Source organism: Camelus bactrianus, chromosome 19, assembly GCF_048773025.1.
Source record: "Camelus bactrianus isolate YW-2024 breed Bactrian camel chromosome 19, ASM4877302v1, whole genome shotgun sequence".
NCBI lineage: Eukaryota > Metazoa > Chordata > Mammalia > Artiodactyla > Camelidae > Camelus > Camelus bactrianus.
This window is the reverse complement of record NC_133557.1, coordinates 12088456-12104877: the sequence shown is the minus strand read 5'-3', so window position 1 is coordinate 12104877 and position 16422 is coordinate 12088456. Positions and strand designations below refer to the sequence as shown.

At 48.5% G+C, this 16422-nt stretch overlaps 1 protein-coding gene across 1 annotated transcript; it reads left to right on the top strand.

Annotated features, from left to right (window-relative positions):
• The first annotated feature begins 440 nt into the window (after nt 1-440).
• AHCY (adenosylhomocysteinase) lies at nt 441-15865 on the top strand. The gene is made up of 10 exons (XM_010960841.3): nt 441-600; nt 5357-5547; nt 6982-7057; nt 8569-8718; nt 9470-9582; nt 10032-10239; nt 10331-10418; nt 10518-10635; nt 11454-11648; nt 14954-15865. The coding sequence occupies exons 1-10, from the start codon at nt 573-575 to the stop codon at nt 15083-15085; spliced, it is 1299 nt and encodes a 432-aa protein (XP_010959143.2). The 5' UTR covers nt 441-572; the 3' UTR covers nt 15086-15865.
• Nucleotides 15866-16422: the final 557 nt, after the last annotated feature.

The following is a 16422-nucleotide window of genomic DNA, read 5'->3' as shown; positions in this document are numbered from 1 at the left end:
TAACGATTTATACAGATGTAGTAAAAGTATAAAAATGCATACAAATTCACCTAAACTCAGGATAGTGGGAAGAGGGTAGGTCTCCGATGTGCTTGGTACCTGACATAGTGCAATTTTACTTATAATCTGTATGGTAGGTATCATTCTGTCCACTTTACAGAAAAGGCAATTGAGGTTCAGGGAAGTAAACTGGTTGGAATTTCAGTTTCACTCGGTTTTGACATCGGGTTCACTGGATGAACCAGTGAAGGAAAAGATCGGCCTCGGGGTCGCTTTCAAGTCTCTCCCGAGCTCCCTTCGCAACCGGGTCGGGGAGGACGAGACCGCGTGGGATAGAAAACGGACTCAGCAGTGATCTAAGTCCGTTCCGGCCCCGCCCCCGTACCCTGGGCCCCGCCCGGATGGCGCAGCTCCAGCGGGACTCATGAATATGCAAGCAAGAGGAAGATATTTAAAGGAGCCGGCGCTACTCGCAGATCCTTGCCCGGCGCCACCCTCCCAGTGCCCGTTCTTAGCCGGAGGCCCAGCCTCTTTCGCCCGCGTCCATCACTCCGTACGGAAGCTGAGCCAACATGTCGGACAAGCTGCCTTACAAAGTCGGTGAGTTCTAGGGCGTGCAGCCTGCTGCGTCTGCTCTGCGCCCGCTGGGTTCCTGTCGGTGCGGTGGCCGCGGGGCCGACCCAGGGCTCCCTGGACCGCCTTGAATCGCTGGCACGGTGCGGTCTTAGCCGCGCAAGGCCGCCTGGGAGTTGGAGTTCTCCCGCGGCCGCGAGCGGGTCTTTGGAGGCGGCCGCGGACTACAAGTCCCGGCATGCTCCGCAAGGCCCGGTGCAGCGGCGCGGGCTGCGGAGCGGCGAACTGGCGGCGTGTTCCGCACACAGCCGGCTGGGGCAGGCGGGGAACGCGCACCTAGTGGCGGCTTGGGGCCAATGACACCTGCCGGGACCTACACCAGGGAGCTTGGATCCTGCTTCCTAGGCCTGCACCGGCTCCTTGGGCAACTTAGTAGTCCCGAACAAGTGCCCATCCCTCTCTGGGCCTCCCACATGGAGGGCTGGGGCCCTGGGGCCCCGAAGGGCATGTGTGGAGAGGCCTGGAGACTGAGCCCGAGGCCGGCACTAGTCCACTCACAAGGGACTTTGGGCTTGTTACTCAACGTCTGAGGTCACCCACCTGGCCAGTAGGGACAATCGTACAGAGAATCTCGAGGAAATTTTGGAGTGGTTAGAAAAATTCTCCCTGCTGTCCTGTGGATAGAAGCTGATACACGGATAGTTTATTGGGTGTTTACTGTGGAACGGGCACTGCCTCCTACTTTTATTCTCGATTAACTCATTTTTATTCTTATGGCTTTTTAGGGTAGGGACTATTACTTTCTCATTTTACAGTGAGTATACTGAGACACAGGAAAAAAGATAACTTGCCCACCGTTTTACAGCTGGGAGGTGGTAGAGCAGGATATGAAACCAGGCCGTGCACACCTTTTCACCACTGTATATAAGTGAGCACAACTTGGAACAACCCGAATGAACTTTAAGCAAAAACCAGTTCAGGCTGGGTAGCAGTTTCTATAGCAAATTGAAGACACCATTAAACCTGAAGAAAGGCATCAACATTTATGGAACATTTGCTGTGTACCTGGGGATTTGCATTTGTTTACAGAATAATTTTTAGAGGTGGACTTTATTCCATTATACAGAGGAAGAAACCAAAGCCCTAATAGGAAGTGACTTGGAACGATTCTGTGGAAATAGTAGCTTATCAATAGTAGTTTATCAAGTAGCAGACCAGAGTAGACTGTTGTCCGTATTGTGTGGATGAAACTGAAGCCCAGAAAGGTTAAGTCAAGGTTACAACAGTAGGAGAGCTGAAATGGGGGCTTGTCATATTGTGGAGAGAGAAGACGGGTCAGGGTTTGAGGGATTTGGGTTGTGGGGAAGGAGATAAAGTCTCCATTTGGAAGTGGAGGAGCTCGGCTGGGTAGGCTTGCCATCCCGGAAGGGCGTACTGGGCCAGAGCTTGCCATATGGCATCTTTAATTCTCAGGGTTCATAGGAAGGTTAGGGATGATTTCCTACCTTACAGATGAAGAAACAGGCTCAGGGAAAGTTTTGCTGTTATTCCTCTTGGCTCATCCTGGGACAGGTCTTACTGCAACCTCTGCAAGTCCTCAGCTCCCCTGGGCACCAAAACCCTCAAGAGTTTGGAACTCCATACCTTTTTGTGCCCTTGGAGGTGAGGGATCCATGAAAACTTAAGGGCTGGCACAGCTGTCCTGAGGGCAGTGAAAGAGTTCTTTTTAGCTAGAGGGACAGGTGGTGGTAGAGGGGATGGAGCTTAGCGGGATAGGACAGAACCCACTGTTCACAACTGTTGGGCTCCTCCCGGAAGCCTTTTGGCTCTGTCCCCACCTGGCCACCAGTCCCACCTCTGTCGTCAACTGGCTTTGGGCAAACTGTTCTCTGGGCCTTTTCCTCATTGGTAAATGCTGGGAACTGGACTAGGTTCAGATTGTGTCTTTTTTGCCACCCTTGTCTTTTGCCAGCCCCTTTCATGGGCCGTCTCTTATTCAGCCTTAATAACGGGTATGGTTAGTACCTGACCCCTTTGCTGTGCCAGGCCCCGGGCACTAGAGATGCAAAAGTGACTCAAGGATGAGGGTGGGACAGACATGCATATGTAAAATGTAGCAGTATTGTCTCCATTTTCTACATGAGGAGATCTGCCCACTTCTCTGTCTCCACGGCCACCACCCCAGTTCTGGTCTCCCTAGGTCTCTTGCTCCATAGGTACATGGAATAATCAAAGGGGTCTTTTTGAAAGACAGGTCTGGGCATGATACTCCCCTTAAAACTCTGTAAGCTTCCCACCTCATTAGGAATCAAATTCTAATCCATCATCTTACTCATCTACTAGAGTCACCCTGGCACATTCTCTGTTCCTCCAGCAGCAGTATACTAAGTTCCTTTTAGTTTCCGGGTTTTTGTTAAGTACCTACTGTGTGCCAAGTACTGTATCAGGTGCTTTGGGTGGAGCCCTCCAGGCTAGAGAACTGCTTGGGTTAAAGCCCTGAGGTGGGAATGAGTTTAGCTCACCTGAAGGCAATAAGGAGGTTCATGTGGTTGAGTGAGGGGGAGAAAGAGGTGAGGAGGTGGGGGAGAAGGGTGGGCAGTAACCTGGGCCACCCTAAAGCCAGGTGAGAAGTTAGAATTTTATTCATGGTTAAGGGGAAGCCATTGGAGGTTGGTTCAGTTTTTACTTTAGTAGAAGAATGGAGGTTGTGTAATTTAAAAGCTTGTTTCTCTGGATTCTGTGGGGAGAATAGTATGTGAGAGCAGGGAGACCAGCGAGGAGGCTACCTCAGTGATCCAGGGTGGTGCAATGCTGTTGGATTGCTTGTACTTGGGATATTGAGCCAACGATGTGCTGATGGGTTGGAAGGAGGTGAAAGGGGAAAAGAGGAATCAAGAAATCATAAGTTTTTGGCTGGAGTAGCTGGTCAAATGGTGGTTTCATTTCCTAACATGGGAAGATTGCAGAGAGTAACAGATTTGTGGGTGAGGGGCAAGGAGTCATGAGGGCTCAAACTTGACACATAATGTAGTTGGGCATCCAACTGGGGATGCTGAATAGGTAGTTGGATTATATGAGTCTCATGTTCAGGGAAGGAGTTTACACTGGAGATGAATGTGTGGGAGTCACTGCCATAGAGAAGGTATTTCAGGCCATAAAATGGGATGAGCTCATCTGGTAGGAGAGAAGAGGGGGATGATGGAGCCCTGAGGGCTTCCAAACTTTACTCTGTTACAGGAAGAGGAGGTAGGAAGGTAGGAAAACCACAGAAGGATAGGCACAGAAGCCAAGCAAAGGAAGGGTTTCAGGAGAGAACAGTAAGTATTATTTGTGCTGCAGGGAGAAACATGAACGTAGATAATTGACCATTAGTTAGATTAGGCCTTACAGAGACCTTGAGAAGAGCAGTTTCAGTGGAGTAGTGAAGTCATCTCTGAAGTTGCTTAGATGTACAGTAGGAAGCGGACTTAGTTGGTTTTATTGGTTTTATTGTTTATTCTCTACAGTCCTCTGCCTCCCACCCACCATCCCCTTGGGTGACTGGCAGAATTTATCTCCCCTAAAGATAAAAATCACCAGGAGCTCCAGGCCTGATCCTAGACCTCTGAATTTAATTTTCCAGAGGATATTTATAAGCATGTCAGATGACTCTTATCAGGGAAGTTTGCAAACACTGACCTAGGAATTGACCTTGAGAATGGGCTAGTGTGGCAGGGAGGAAGGGAGAGATTATTAGAGGAGTAGTATTCATTGTACTACACCATTTTATATAAGGGACTTGAGTATCCATGGATTTTGGTATCCACAGGGACTCATGGAACCAATCCCCTGCAGATGCTGAGGAATGATTGTATTGAGATAGTGAGAGAGCTCATTATAGTATCCTTTCTTGCCCAAGAATTTGGACAAATTTGAGACATCTGGGGTGGCAGACAGAGGCCAAAATATAACTTTCATTACTAATAACACCGAAGCCAGAGGATGTAGATGTGTGTCAAAGTCCAGTGGTCATGCTAACTGGACCCCTAAATTCAGCAGCTGACCCACCCAGTTACAGGCATGGTGGGCCTCGGTAGGTTCCTCTGTGGAAGAACATGCTTCCTGCAGGCAGGCAGGCTACTGCTTGCTTGCAAAGGAAGGGAGAGCTGAACTGAGCGTGCCCAGTTTCGTCCTCCTAAGTTTACTAATCAGACAAGTCACTCCACCTCCCCTGGGGCAGAGAGATGCCAGGAGTGTTAGTTATACAGACGATTTCCCTCCATATGGAGAGAAACATCAGGAGTGAAGAAGCATTTTAATGTGTTCGAGGAGTTGAAGGAACTGTGTCAAGTCCAAGGTGTTAGATTACATCATTTATGAGTGTTGAAGTCACCAAGACTGATGACTTGGAAGATGGAGAGCTAGGGGTTAAAATATTTAGGAAACGAGGTTGGTAGGTTGTGGCAGAAAGGGTAGTGGGAAGTATATAGGCTGATAGCTGTTTTTCAGGGGAGCACTTACCTGTGTTGTAATATTCATGTACCTGTGTGATTCTTTGATTAAATGTGTTTTCTCACAAGGCTATAAGCTGCGGTTAGGCAGGGACCATGTACTTTGTTTGGTTTTTGTTTTTTGGTTTTTTTTTGACTGCCCTGGCTCCATAAATCCTTGTTGAATGAGTACAGCGACCAGATCACCCAGCCTAGTGTTTCGAGTCCACAAATGGATGAGTGCCAAGTGATGGTGCTTCTTGGTTGGTGGGATGAGGTGGCTCACGATCTCCCCATTCATCCTGCCCCTGCAGCTGACATCAGCCTGGCCACCTGGGGACGCAAGGCCCTGGACCTCGCAGAGAATGAGATGCCGGGCCTGATGCGCATGCGGGAGTTGTACTCGGCCTCCAAGCCATTGAAGGGCGCCCGTATTGCCGGCTGCCTGCACATGACTGTGGAGACAGCTGTCCTCATTGAGACCCTCGTTGCCCTGGGTGCTGAGGTGAGGCCCGTAGCAGCTCCTTGTGGAGCGGGGAAGTCCAGTCTTGTGCCCCCTCAGGCCCAGCAGGGGCTTTAGCTCCAGCCTTTTCGCAGTACCTCTCAGTCCTGTTTGTGGTGACTTCTGAAGATTTTCTCTTTCACTGGGAAGATAGGGTCTGACTACCTCCAAAAAACTTTCTCCTGACTGAGGAGCTCTGGTAGGAAAAGCTCAACGTGAGAGTCCTACTGAATCATCTAAAGATGGCTCTCATTGGCCCTCTCTGGGTCATGTGTCTGCCCTTGGCGAATCATGGCTGCCAGGAGGATGGTGGACTCTGATTGGTTCACCCTGGGTCATGTGTCCCAATGAGCTATACCCTCCCCCCTCCGAGCAAGATCTTAACCAAAGAGGGGGCAGGGCAGAGCAGTCAAAACCACCTAATAGAGTCGGGAGGGTATAGCTCAATTGGTAGAGTGCTTGCTTAGCATACATGAGGTCCTGGGTTTAATCCCCAGTACCTCCGTTAAAAAATAAATAAACCTAATTACCTACCCCCACAAAACGAAACAAAACAAAACAAGGACTGTCAGGTGGACTGGCTATTTAAAATTACACTGAAGACGTTAAAAAACAAAAATAAAAAAAGGAGTACATCAGGGCTCAGTCCTTGGACTTCTTTCTTTTTAACACTCACACTCTTAGTCATCTGATTTTATGGCTTTAAATACTGTCTAAATGGTGATGATGCCCAAATATGTGTACTAGCCTGGACTTCTCCCCAGAACTCTATACCTGCATATCCAGCAGCTGGTGTGTCATCTCCACTTGGAAATCTGATTGACATCTCAGCCTCAACATGTCTGAACATATTCATGATTTCCCACTTCTTCTTGCAGTCTTCTCCATGTAAGCCAGTGCAAACTCAAGCCTTCCAAGTTGTCTCAGTTCAAGAACTGAGGTCATCCCTGACTCCTCTTTTTCTCTCACTCCACCAACTAATCCTGTGGCAAATCCTGTCAGCTCAGCCTTCAGAATATACCCATCATCACCTCCACAGCTATAGCTGTATTTCTTTTTGTTTTGTTTTGTTTGTTCGTTTTTATTTTTTGTTTTTTTCCTTGATTTTTGTATGTATGTACGTATGTATGTATATATGTATGTATGTATTTATTTATTTATTGTATTTCTTGTCTGAACTCCTACAACAACTTCTTCACTTATCTCCTTACTTTCTTATGGAGCCTTTCCCCTACAGCAGAGAGCTATGTTTTAAAACGTAAGTTGGGTCTTGTCACTGCTCTAGCTCCCATCCACTCACCAGGGTCCTCAGCCCGTGGTCGCAGAATCGGCTGGATATAGATCCAGAGCCACTTGCCCCTAGCTCCAGGGCTTTTTTCTGGTGACCTTGGTCTTCTGAGCTGTCTGGGATTAACCTTGTTTTGCTGGCTTTTTCAGGTGCAGTGGTCCAGCTGCAACATCTTCTCCACCCAGGACCATGCAGCAGCTGCCATTGCCAAGGCTGGCATTCCAGGTGAGTCCTGCTTGTTTCTGGGGGATGTGGGAAAGCATGAAGGGACTCTGCTTTTCTCTGTTTTCTTCACTAACTTCTATTGCTACAAGCTTTCCTATGACAGGGGAGAGGAGTCATAGCCACAGGATCCTAGCCTAGTGACCCATTGGAAAGAGCTTTGTTCAGTGGTCATCGAAAATTCTATTGAAGGCACTTACTGGCCCAATTCAAGTCATGTGGCCAGGAAGGGTGAGATCTAATGATTGGGAACCATGTGATGTTGAAAAGAGGGAATTCCTTAAAGGAAGGATGTGTGTCTGTTTTTAAAAGAATCAGGGAGGCATTCTGGGCAGAAAAGGAGCCCTAGACATATATTCCGTAGGACCTGATGGTCTAGGGTGCTGGGAAGGACCAGGACTAAAGAGGAAGGACTTTCTTACAAGTTGCTGGAGAAGCGGGCACTTATTTGCCTGGGCTTGGAGAGGGAACTGGTTACTCCTGATGATGATGAAATAGGATGTCCACAGTTCCTTCTAACTTACTATAGGTAGAGGGTAAAGAGTAAGCGAGGACCTCTGCAGAGACTGACCGAGGCTGGATTGGCATGTCCCTAACTCCTCAGCCTTGTTTGGGTTCCATGGCCTTTTTCTGGGAAAGGCCTTGTTTTTAAGACCATTGTCTGCCCCAGTTTGGGAGAGGGGAAGCTACCCTGCTTGGCAGGTGGCCTTTGCTCACAGGAGGTTCATGGGAGCGCCACACCTGTGTCCCGGTTGTACCATATGTTGGGAGGAGCCTGGGCTGGCAGTCAGGAGCCCTGGATTCTGAGGCCTGTTCTGGAATGCTGTGCTGAGTGACCTGGGCACATCTTAGCTCCTCTCTGGGCATCTATAACTGATGATGATAGTAATGCCTGCCTTACAGGGTTTCTGTGAGGAAATACAAGAAATGTCTGAAGCAATTCGAGTAAGTCTAGCACAGAGAAAATGCTGGTTCATACACGGTAGCTGCTGTTAGTAGTTTTTTGGCCAGACTTTGCCTAGGATAATCCACACAGAGACTGCTGAGCCATCAAATCCTTTCAGTGTGGAATAAATGAGAAATCTTGTCCCATGCTCTCTGCCCCTGCAGCACCCTCATGCCAGCAATAGGGATTGTGGGTAGGAACCCTAGTCATTGTGGGTTGGGGCCAGAGAGAAGGGGGTAGGAAAAGAAATTATTTCCAGATATCTATATCTGTACATGGCTTCTGTCTTTCTTAATTCACACTAATTAATTCATACATGAGGAAACTGAGGTTCAGAGAGGTGAAGTGATTTTCCCAAAGTCACACAGCTGCAAAGTGCAGAACCAGGATTTGTACTCAGATTTCTGTGATTCCCAGTTGTGTTCTTACCACTGCTGAGTCCTCAGAGGGGCTAGAGGTGGCTGGGGATTGGAATTAAGAATGAGATAGTAGAGGCTCTACTCAGGTGGTTCCCTGGAGCAGGTGCCAATGGGGAAGGCCAGGCCCTGATGTGCCACTCACTCTTTAGTGTACGCCTGGAAGGGTGAAACCGATGAGGAATATCTGTGGTGCATTGAGCAGACTCTGTACTTCAAGGATGGGCCCCTCAACATGATTCTGGACGATGGTGGTGACCTCACCAACCTCATCCACACCAAGTACCCACAGCTCCTGTCAGGTGAGTAGGATGGGTAAGTGGGCTGGCTGCTGGTCTAAATGGGGCTTGCTTGCCTACATGAAAGCAGCAGGCCTGGCAGGACTCCAGTGCCTCAAGCAGCAGATTCTGTGGAAGACGGGAGGACAGCAGGCTCCTGTAGGTGTGCTGTGCCTCCTGACTTCTGATGGTGCGGGGCTGGGGTGGCGAGGGGAGGCCTGGCTGATACGATGGTCCAAGGGCAAGCATAAAGCCAGGGCTGGGAACAACTAACTGGGAATGAGTCAGCTTTGTTAAAAGGAGGGTGGGGAAAAAGTAAGGGGTGGTGGTGTAGTGAGTGCAAAGGCCCTGAGGCAAGAAAGGATAGACAATCAGGTAACAAAGTTAGCTAGCATGGCAGCTTCCTTCACTGTGGAGGCTGGAGCTTTAGTGAAGACCAGATGTGTGAAGATTTAACAGACCAAGAGAAAAGATCCTAAGAGCAAAGGAAGGTAATTAGACAGTATTGAAAAACTTTCTCTGAAAATACGCATGTTAAAACTGGCTGCTGGCCTGGTGATGGTGGTGACTCCTCCCTCATTGCTGGCCTAAGTGATTGGGTGGGCTGTGGTATCAGTTACAGAAGTGGGAACCCAGAAAGAGGCAGCTTTAGGAGGCAAAGATGACGAATTTGAGATCAGACGGCCCTGAGGCTCCTGGGGTCTCCTCCCAGAGGCCCCCATCCGTTGGGCAGCCCCTTCTTGGCCTGAGGTTCACCCCTTTCCCTCTTATTCAGGCATCCGAGGCATCTCTGAAGAGACCACAACGGGAGTCCACAACCTGTACAAGATGATGGCCAATGGGATCCTGAAAGTGCCTGCCATCAACGTCAACGACTCCGTCACCAAGGTGAGCCTGTGGGGCAATGATGGCTCCAGCTGTTGTTTACCAGAGCAGCTCAGGAGTAGGCCCCTGAAGAAAGTCCCCTGGAAAGGCTTCAGGCTAGGGAGTTAGTCCTCATTTGAGGGGGAAGGGGATCGTAGACTGAGGGTGATAAGTGCATGAATGAGGCAAAGAACTATATAGTGAGCCTCAGAGAAGCTTTGAAGTGAAGGAGATTCTTTGACTGGGTGATCTCTCATAGTAGTTGATCCTCAGGAAGTCTTCTGGACTGGCAGAAAAAGACTAGGGAGAAAGTCCTGTGTCTGATGAGGGCAAGGGGCATATGAGCACTGTAGCTGGGGGGGAGAAGTCCCAGGAGGTGATCAGCCCAAGGCCCATCAGGCTGAGATGTTGAGAGTGGGTGAGGCCCCAGGGCCTTGCCTGCCCCCGACACCCCCCATCCCCTCTCCTTTCAGAGCAAGTTTGACAACCTCTATGGCTGCCGGGAGTCCCTCATAGATGGCATCAAGCGGGCCACAGACGTGATGATTGCGGGCAAAGTGGCAGTGGTAGCAGGCTATGGCGACGTGGGCAAGGGCTGTGCCCAGGCTCTGAGGGGTTTCGGGGCCCGCGTCATTATCACGGAGATCGACCCCATCAACGCACTTCAGGCTGCTATGGAGGGTATGATAGGGCGAGGATTGGCTGTCAGCCACTGGGGCCAGAGGAGGGGTAAGGTCATTTTGGATGACCCACAGACACTGTCTCTACACAGGCTATGAAGTGACCACCATGGATGAGGCCTGTCAGGAGGGCAACATCTTTGTCACCACCACAGGCTGTATTGACATCATCCTTGGCCGGTAGGTGACAGGTTGGGGGTCCCTGGGAGTGAGGGAGGGGGCAGCTTGGGGCTGCTCTTTATCTTTGACAGTCTCTCATGGGCTGGGGCTCCCCCACAGGCACTTTGAACAGATGAAAGATGACGCCATTGTGTGTAACATTGGACACTTTGACGTGGAGATTGATGTCAAGTGGCTGAACGAGAACGCCGTGGAGAAGGTCAACATCAAGCCTCAGGTGAGAAGCCCTGGCCCTGTTGGCAGATGGAGCGCCAAGCAGGGCATGCTCATGGGCTGGCTGCAAGGAGGGCAGATGACCTGAGGCTCTGGCAACCTGGGCAATGGATGGGGGAGGAAGAGGGCCTGGTTTCAGGGCTACTTAAATTGGAATCTCACAGTGAGGCCAAGGCATCCACATTTTTTAAAGCTCCCAGAATGATTCTGATGTGCAGCCAAGGTTGAATTACCACTGCATGCAGCTTTTTACTGATCATGGTGATTGAGAACATGGGATCTGTCCTCAGACTGTCCAGGCTCAAATTGCAGCCACTTCACAATGTGTAGCTCTGGACAAGTGACTTAACACTTTAAACTTCAGTTTATTTATCTGTGAAATGGGGAAAATAGTAGTAAATGGCTAATAAATCATAGGGTTGCTAGTAGGTTTAAATGTGATAATTATTTATACACACACACACACAAACACAGACATACATGTGGTTATGTGTGTGTTCTTAGGCCAGGGCACATGCCAGTAATAATAATGATAACATTAGCTAGTACTTAGTACTTAAACTGAGTATCTTGCACATGTCAGCTCTTTAAATTCTCATAGCAGCTATGAGATCTGCAGCTCAGAGTTGCTTAATAAATACTGGCTCTGATTAATTGTGTATGCCAGGCCCTGTGCTGGAGGTTGTTCTAGGGCAGTCTGGGCTCTTCATGGGCAGTGCTGGATGCAGGGAAGCCTGCTGGACGAGAGGGTGGGATGAGGGCAGGGGTGGGCACTGGGAGCCGTGCCCTGCCAGCCCTTACCGCTGCTCTGCCCACTTGCAGGTAGACCGCTATTTACTGAAGAACGGGCACCGCGTCATCCTGCTGGCCGAGGGCCGGCTGGTCAACCTCGGCTGTGCCATGGGCCACCCTAGCTTTGTGATGAGCAACTCCTTCACCAACCAGGTGCTGGCACAGATTGAGCTGTGGACCCACCCAGACAAGTACTCCGTCGGAGTCCACTTCTTGCCCAAGAAGGTGGGTTCCTACCTCCACCCCAGGCCAAGGGCCATGTGTCCAACCCTGTGTGCTCCATGCAGTGCTTGCCAGAATTCATAAAGTGCTCGCCTCTCTACTCTTGAAGACCTTCACAGGGTCCTCCACGGTGCAGAAATCATCTCTCCATTTAACAGAGAACAAAACTGAGGCTTCATGCAGGGAATTACTCCCAGAGTGGCAGGGCTGGGTGGTGAGGCGAGCACGGGCTTTGGGGTGAGACATCCAGGTTTGAATCTCAGCCTTACTTAGAGGCTGTGTAACTGGGGCAAGTTATTAACTTCTCTGTACCTCCATTTCCTTATCTGTAAAATGAAGGTACTAGTACCTCCTTTAAGGATGGTGAGGATCTCCCTAGATCATGGGTCACAAACCCACATGGCCACAGCGATTGGACAGTTGAATGGGCTGACCTAAGAGCATGTGTCCTGGTGAAGGGGTTGGCTGCCTGTCATAAACCTGGGCCCAATGGACCAGAGCTCCTGACATTTCAAGAGAAACCAGATACCAAGATCTTCGTGTGAAATATTCAATTTTCAAATGTAAACAGGTGGGTCAACTTGGGCATGTTTATAAGCTGAATGCAGCCTATAGCCTGCAAGATTATGGCCTTGAAATGAGATGATGGCACCTGACATGCTGTGAATGTGTGGTCAGGGTAACCATGACAGTAAGGTCATCTGATAGCAAATGCAGCACTCTTCCTGACACCCCATACAATGTGCCCAACCCCCAGGTCAGAGTGCTATAGTTTAGTCTTGGCTCTTTTTGCCAGTGTCATAGGTGACCTTGGTTTTGCTATGTAGCCTGACTGGACCTCAGTTTCCCTCCCAGCTAAATGGTAAGAGTAGCCCTTGCTTCTATTGGAGAGGCAGTGATGGAGTCTCCATGTGATTCCTCCCACCCTTTGTAAAGCTGGTTCTGCTAATTGATAAGAACTAGGAAGAGGCTGGGTTGTCTGTCCCCAGAGCCAGTGAACTCCCTTCTCTCTAGTCTTCCTAAGGCACTATCTTGCCTGACCAGATGTTTTACCTATAAGGGTCTATCCTGTCCTGTGTAGCCTGCCAAGTCCCCATTATTGTTGTGGGATTAAGAAAAGTCTCACTTGACCTCTATCTCTAAATTGGAGGAAATATGGCTATTATGAATATGGTGAGAAATTGGGCAGGCCTTTGAAATGAGGCCAGGGTTGGAAGTGAAATGTCAGAGATCTCACCTCCTACCTCAGCACCTGGCCCCTTCCTTACCTTCTTCCTCCATCACTGTCAAGACATAGATTGGAGACAGGCTTCACATCTCACATGCGATGTGTGAGCAATGGATTAGGAACCTTGGTTAACAATAATGGCAGAGAGAGCAGCCACTTGTTAAGGTACCTACTTGAACCAAGCACTCCTGAATATCACTGATCTTTGTAATGGTGTGAGAGATCCATCCTACAAATGAGGAAACTAAGGTTCAGAGTTGCCCCCATAGCTGTAAATGTTGGGCCAGGAGTTGATCCCAGTTCTGTCTATTCAAGTTGTTAACTCTTATGACATACTACCTTCTGGGTGCAGGGTGGGGAGAAGGAAAGGTGCTCTGGGCTAGGCTTTGAAGACCTTTGTTCTGCCTCCAGAACTGACATGGACTTGGGGCTGGGCTCTGCTCCTGCCTTTGGTTGCCTCTCCCCAGTTTCTTCATCTATTAAATAGAAAAATAAACCTTGCCCTTCTTAGGGGCTTTTGTGAGGCTCTGATGAGACAGTGGATGTGAAACCATTTGGGAATGTAAAGCTCTCTGGGCTGGGCTGTGGTTAAAGGCTGTTGTGTCATCATAAGATGGGACTTGGGACCTAAGGGTAGAGAGAAGCCCCATCTAGAGATGGATGCTGAGAAAGTGAGGGCCCCACTTAGAGCTGATCCTTCTCTTTTGCCCTTCTTTCCAGGCCCCCTTTATGCATTCAAGATTAGTCAGACTTAGGAATTGGCCTTATCTAACCCCAGCCTCTGTCCTCCTTGGTCTTTGTTTTGCCTCTTCAGAGCTGCCTTGTAGGCCATAATTTGAGACAAGTTATGGGGCTTTGGAGCCAGATGGACCCTGGGTGTTCAAATCCTAGCTCTGTCTTTAACTAGCTTTGTGGCCTTGGGCAAGTGCAAGTCATTCCACCTTTCTGAGCCTTGATTTCCACATTTGTATAAAGGAGATGGCAATTTTTTTTTTATTAGTCATGCTCCTTTTGGTGGCAAGTGGTCGATAGAAACCCTGTTCAAACTAGTTTATGAGTTATCTGTTGTAGCAATTTAACATCAAAACTTACTGGGTTAAAACAAAGAACATTTATTATTTCAGTTTCCATGGGTCAGGAATTTGAGAGCAGCTTAATTCTGACTTGAGGTCCTTCATGAGGTTGCAGTCAAGATGTCAGTCAGGGCTGTAGTCAACAGTGGGCTTGATTGGAGCTAGAAGATCTACTTCGTATCACTGTTGGCAGGAGGTCTTGGTTCCCTGCTACATGGATATCTCCATAGGGCTGCTTAAGTTTCCTCAAGAGATGGCAGCTGGCCTCCCCCAGATCCAAAGGGAGAGCAAAGGAGGAAGCTGAAGTGCCTTTTAGGACCTAGCCTCCAAGTCACACACCATCACTTCTGCTTTATTCTGTTCGTTAGTATTGAGTCACTCAAGAGGCTCCACCTCTTGAAGGAAGTTTTATGAATTTATAGACAAGGAATTTAAGGACGTATTTTGAAACAGCCACAACCAGTTTAATGTAAAAAGGAACTCTCTGTTGGTTCTATAATGGAGGAGTGTAAAATTCAGACACTGGATCAAGGGGTTCCTTGTTATCAGAGCTCTGTTTTTCTGTGTCTCTTGGCTCTTTTTTCCCCCTATATTCACTCATTTGTCAAATAGACTTGCCACTGGTGACCTGAGACTGATAGCTTCCCTGTTTAGGAATCCTGAGAGCCCCTGTCATAAAAATATGTCTTGTCCATAGATAAATTCCAGAGAAGCATTTGGTTAGCCACTTAGATTGGTGGAGGATAAGGAAGGAAATGTAATCGATGGTCCCACCAGGGCTACTTGGAGAGGAGGATTTAGCATGGTTCTCCCTTGAGGAAGGGGAGCTGAGCAGCCAAAGACCAAACATCCACTGGAGGCTGGCTGTAAGGACAGAATGAGGTAATATGCATAACGCTCCAGCAGATAACACAAAACAATAGTTCTTGCCTCTTTTGGCAGCTGGATGCATATAAGGGATCCCAGATCACGGTACTCATTCCAAGTTTTCCTATTTTTCTTCCCAGCTGGATGAAGCAGTGGCTGAAGCCCACCTGGGCAAGTTGAACGTGAAGCTGACCAAGCTGACTGAGAAGCAGGCCCAGTACCTGGGCATGTCCCGTGATGGTCCCTTCAAGCCTGATCACTACCGCTACTGAGAACCAGGCCTGCCCTTTGCCTTCTAGCTGCTATCTTTGCCTGGGTCCCACCTCTCCTCCCCAAGAGCAAATGGCACCAACTTTGAGATTGGTTTGATAATGTTCCCCCATCGACTCCCTGGGGCTTGTCACTCAGTCTTTGGTCTCTGCTGCATCCCTCATACTGTTTCAAGTGTGGCTGGGGGAATTGAGAAATCCCTACTCAAGCCCTGGTCATGATGGAGGTACATGGGAACCATGAGCTCAGGGGTTTTGGAACTGCTCACTCAGCTCTTCCTTAGGCTGGAAGTTGGCAGTGGTGGTCACAAAGCCCATGCACTTTACCGCCCAGGCCCTCATTTGGCCTATGGACTTTATACCCATGTTCTTGGTTTACAGGTTCATTGGTTCCTTAGCCCATGACAGATGGAAAGGAGCTATGTCAAAGGGTGTGGAGGAACTGTTGGAGTTTGAATGCTCCTGAGAGCCCGGCTTAGTGCTCTGCATTTTTTTTTAAACCTCAGAGCAATGAGGTTGGTACTTTTAGTCCCTGTTTTACAGGGGTTGGAATATATTGTTAAGGGATAGCCAAGAAAGGGCAAGAGAAGTGACAGCCAGAGGTTAAGAGGGGCCAGAGAAACATAAAAGTAGCATAGATCTGCCATCACATTGTAACTTGATGGTTCCTATCACAACCCTGGGTCAAAAGAGATTAATTTGGTTTATAATGTTTATATATTGTTTATAATGTTAAAAGAGAGCAAGAAGGTGGGTTAATAAAAATTTTGGTGCCTAAAAGAATCTTGAGCCTTTATTTGATAGGTAATCCACTACCAATAATGTATGGCTTGAGCCAAGGGGGTAATAGTCTTATGTGCTGCAGTATGAAGTATAAGGGCCGCAGGCAAACCCTTGGGCTTGGAAGGATGGGTAATGTGAAGAGAGAATTCTCAGGTTTATCTTTTGTAAACAGCCTGTTTTTTTTTTTTAGCCCAATCTAAGACTCAGGTGAATTTAACCCATTTGTATTCATTGTAATCTGTTTGTATTTATTTCCTCTACCTTATTCTTTTTTGTTCCAGTTTATATATATATGTATTTTTTTCCCCATTTGCACTTTGGATCGATCCAGTGCTCTTTGGGAGACTCTTACTAATTGAGCATCTACTGGGTGCTACGTGCTTTATAGGAAGGTAGGTGGGAAGTTGGGCTTTCTCTTATTTGCCTAAATGGTCATTCACTGAACCCCTGGAAATCAAAGGAAAATAAGAACCCACCTGGGAAGGGTAAGTAGAGACTATTCTGAGGTCATCCACTGAATAGAAGGTCTGACTGGGACATCCTGGGATGTTTTGAGA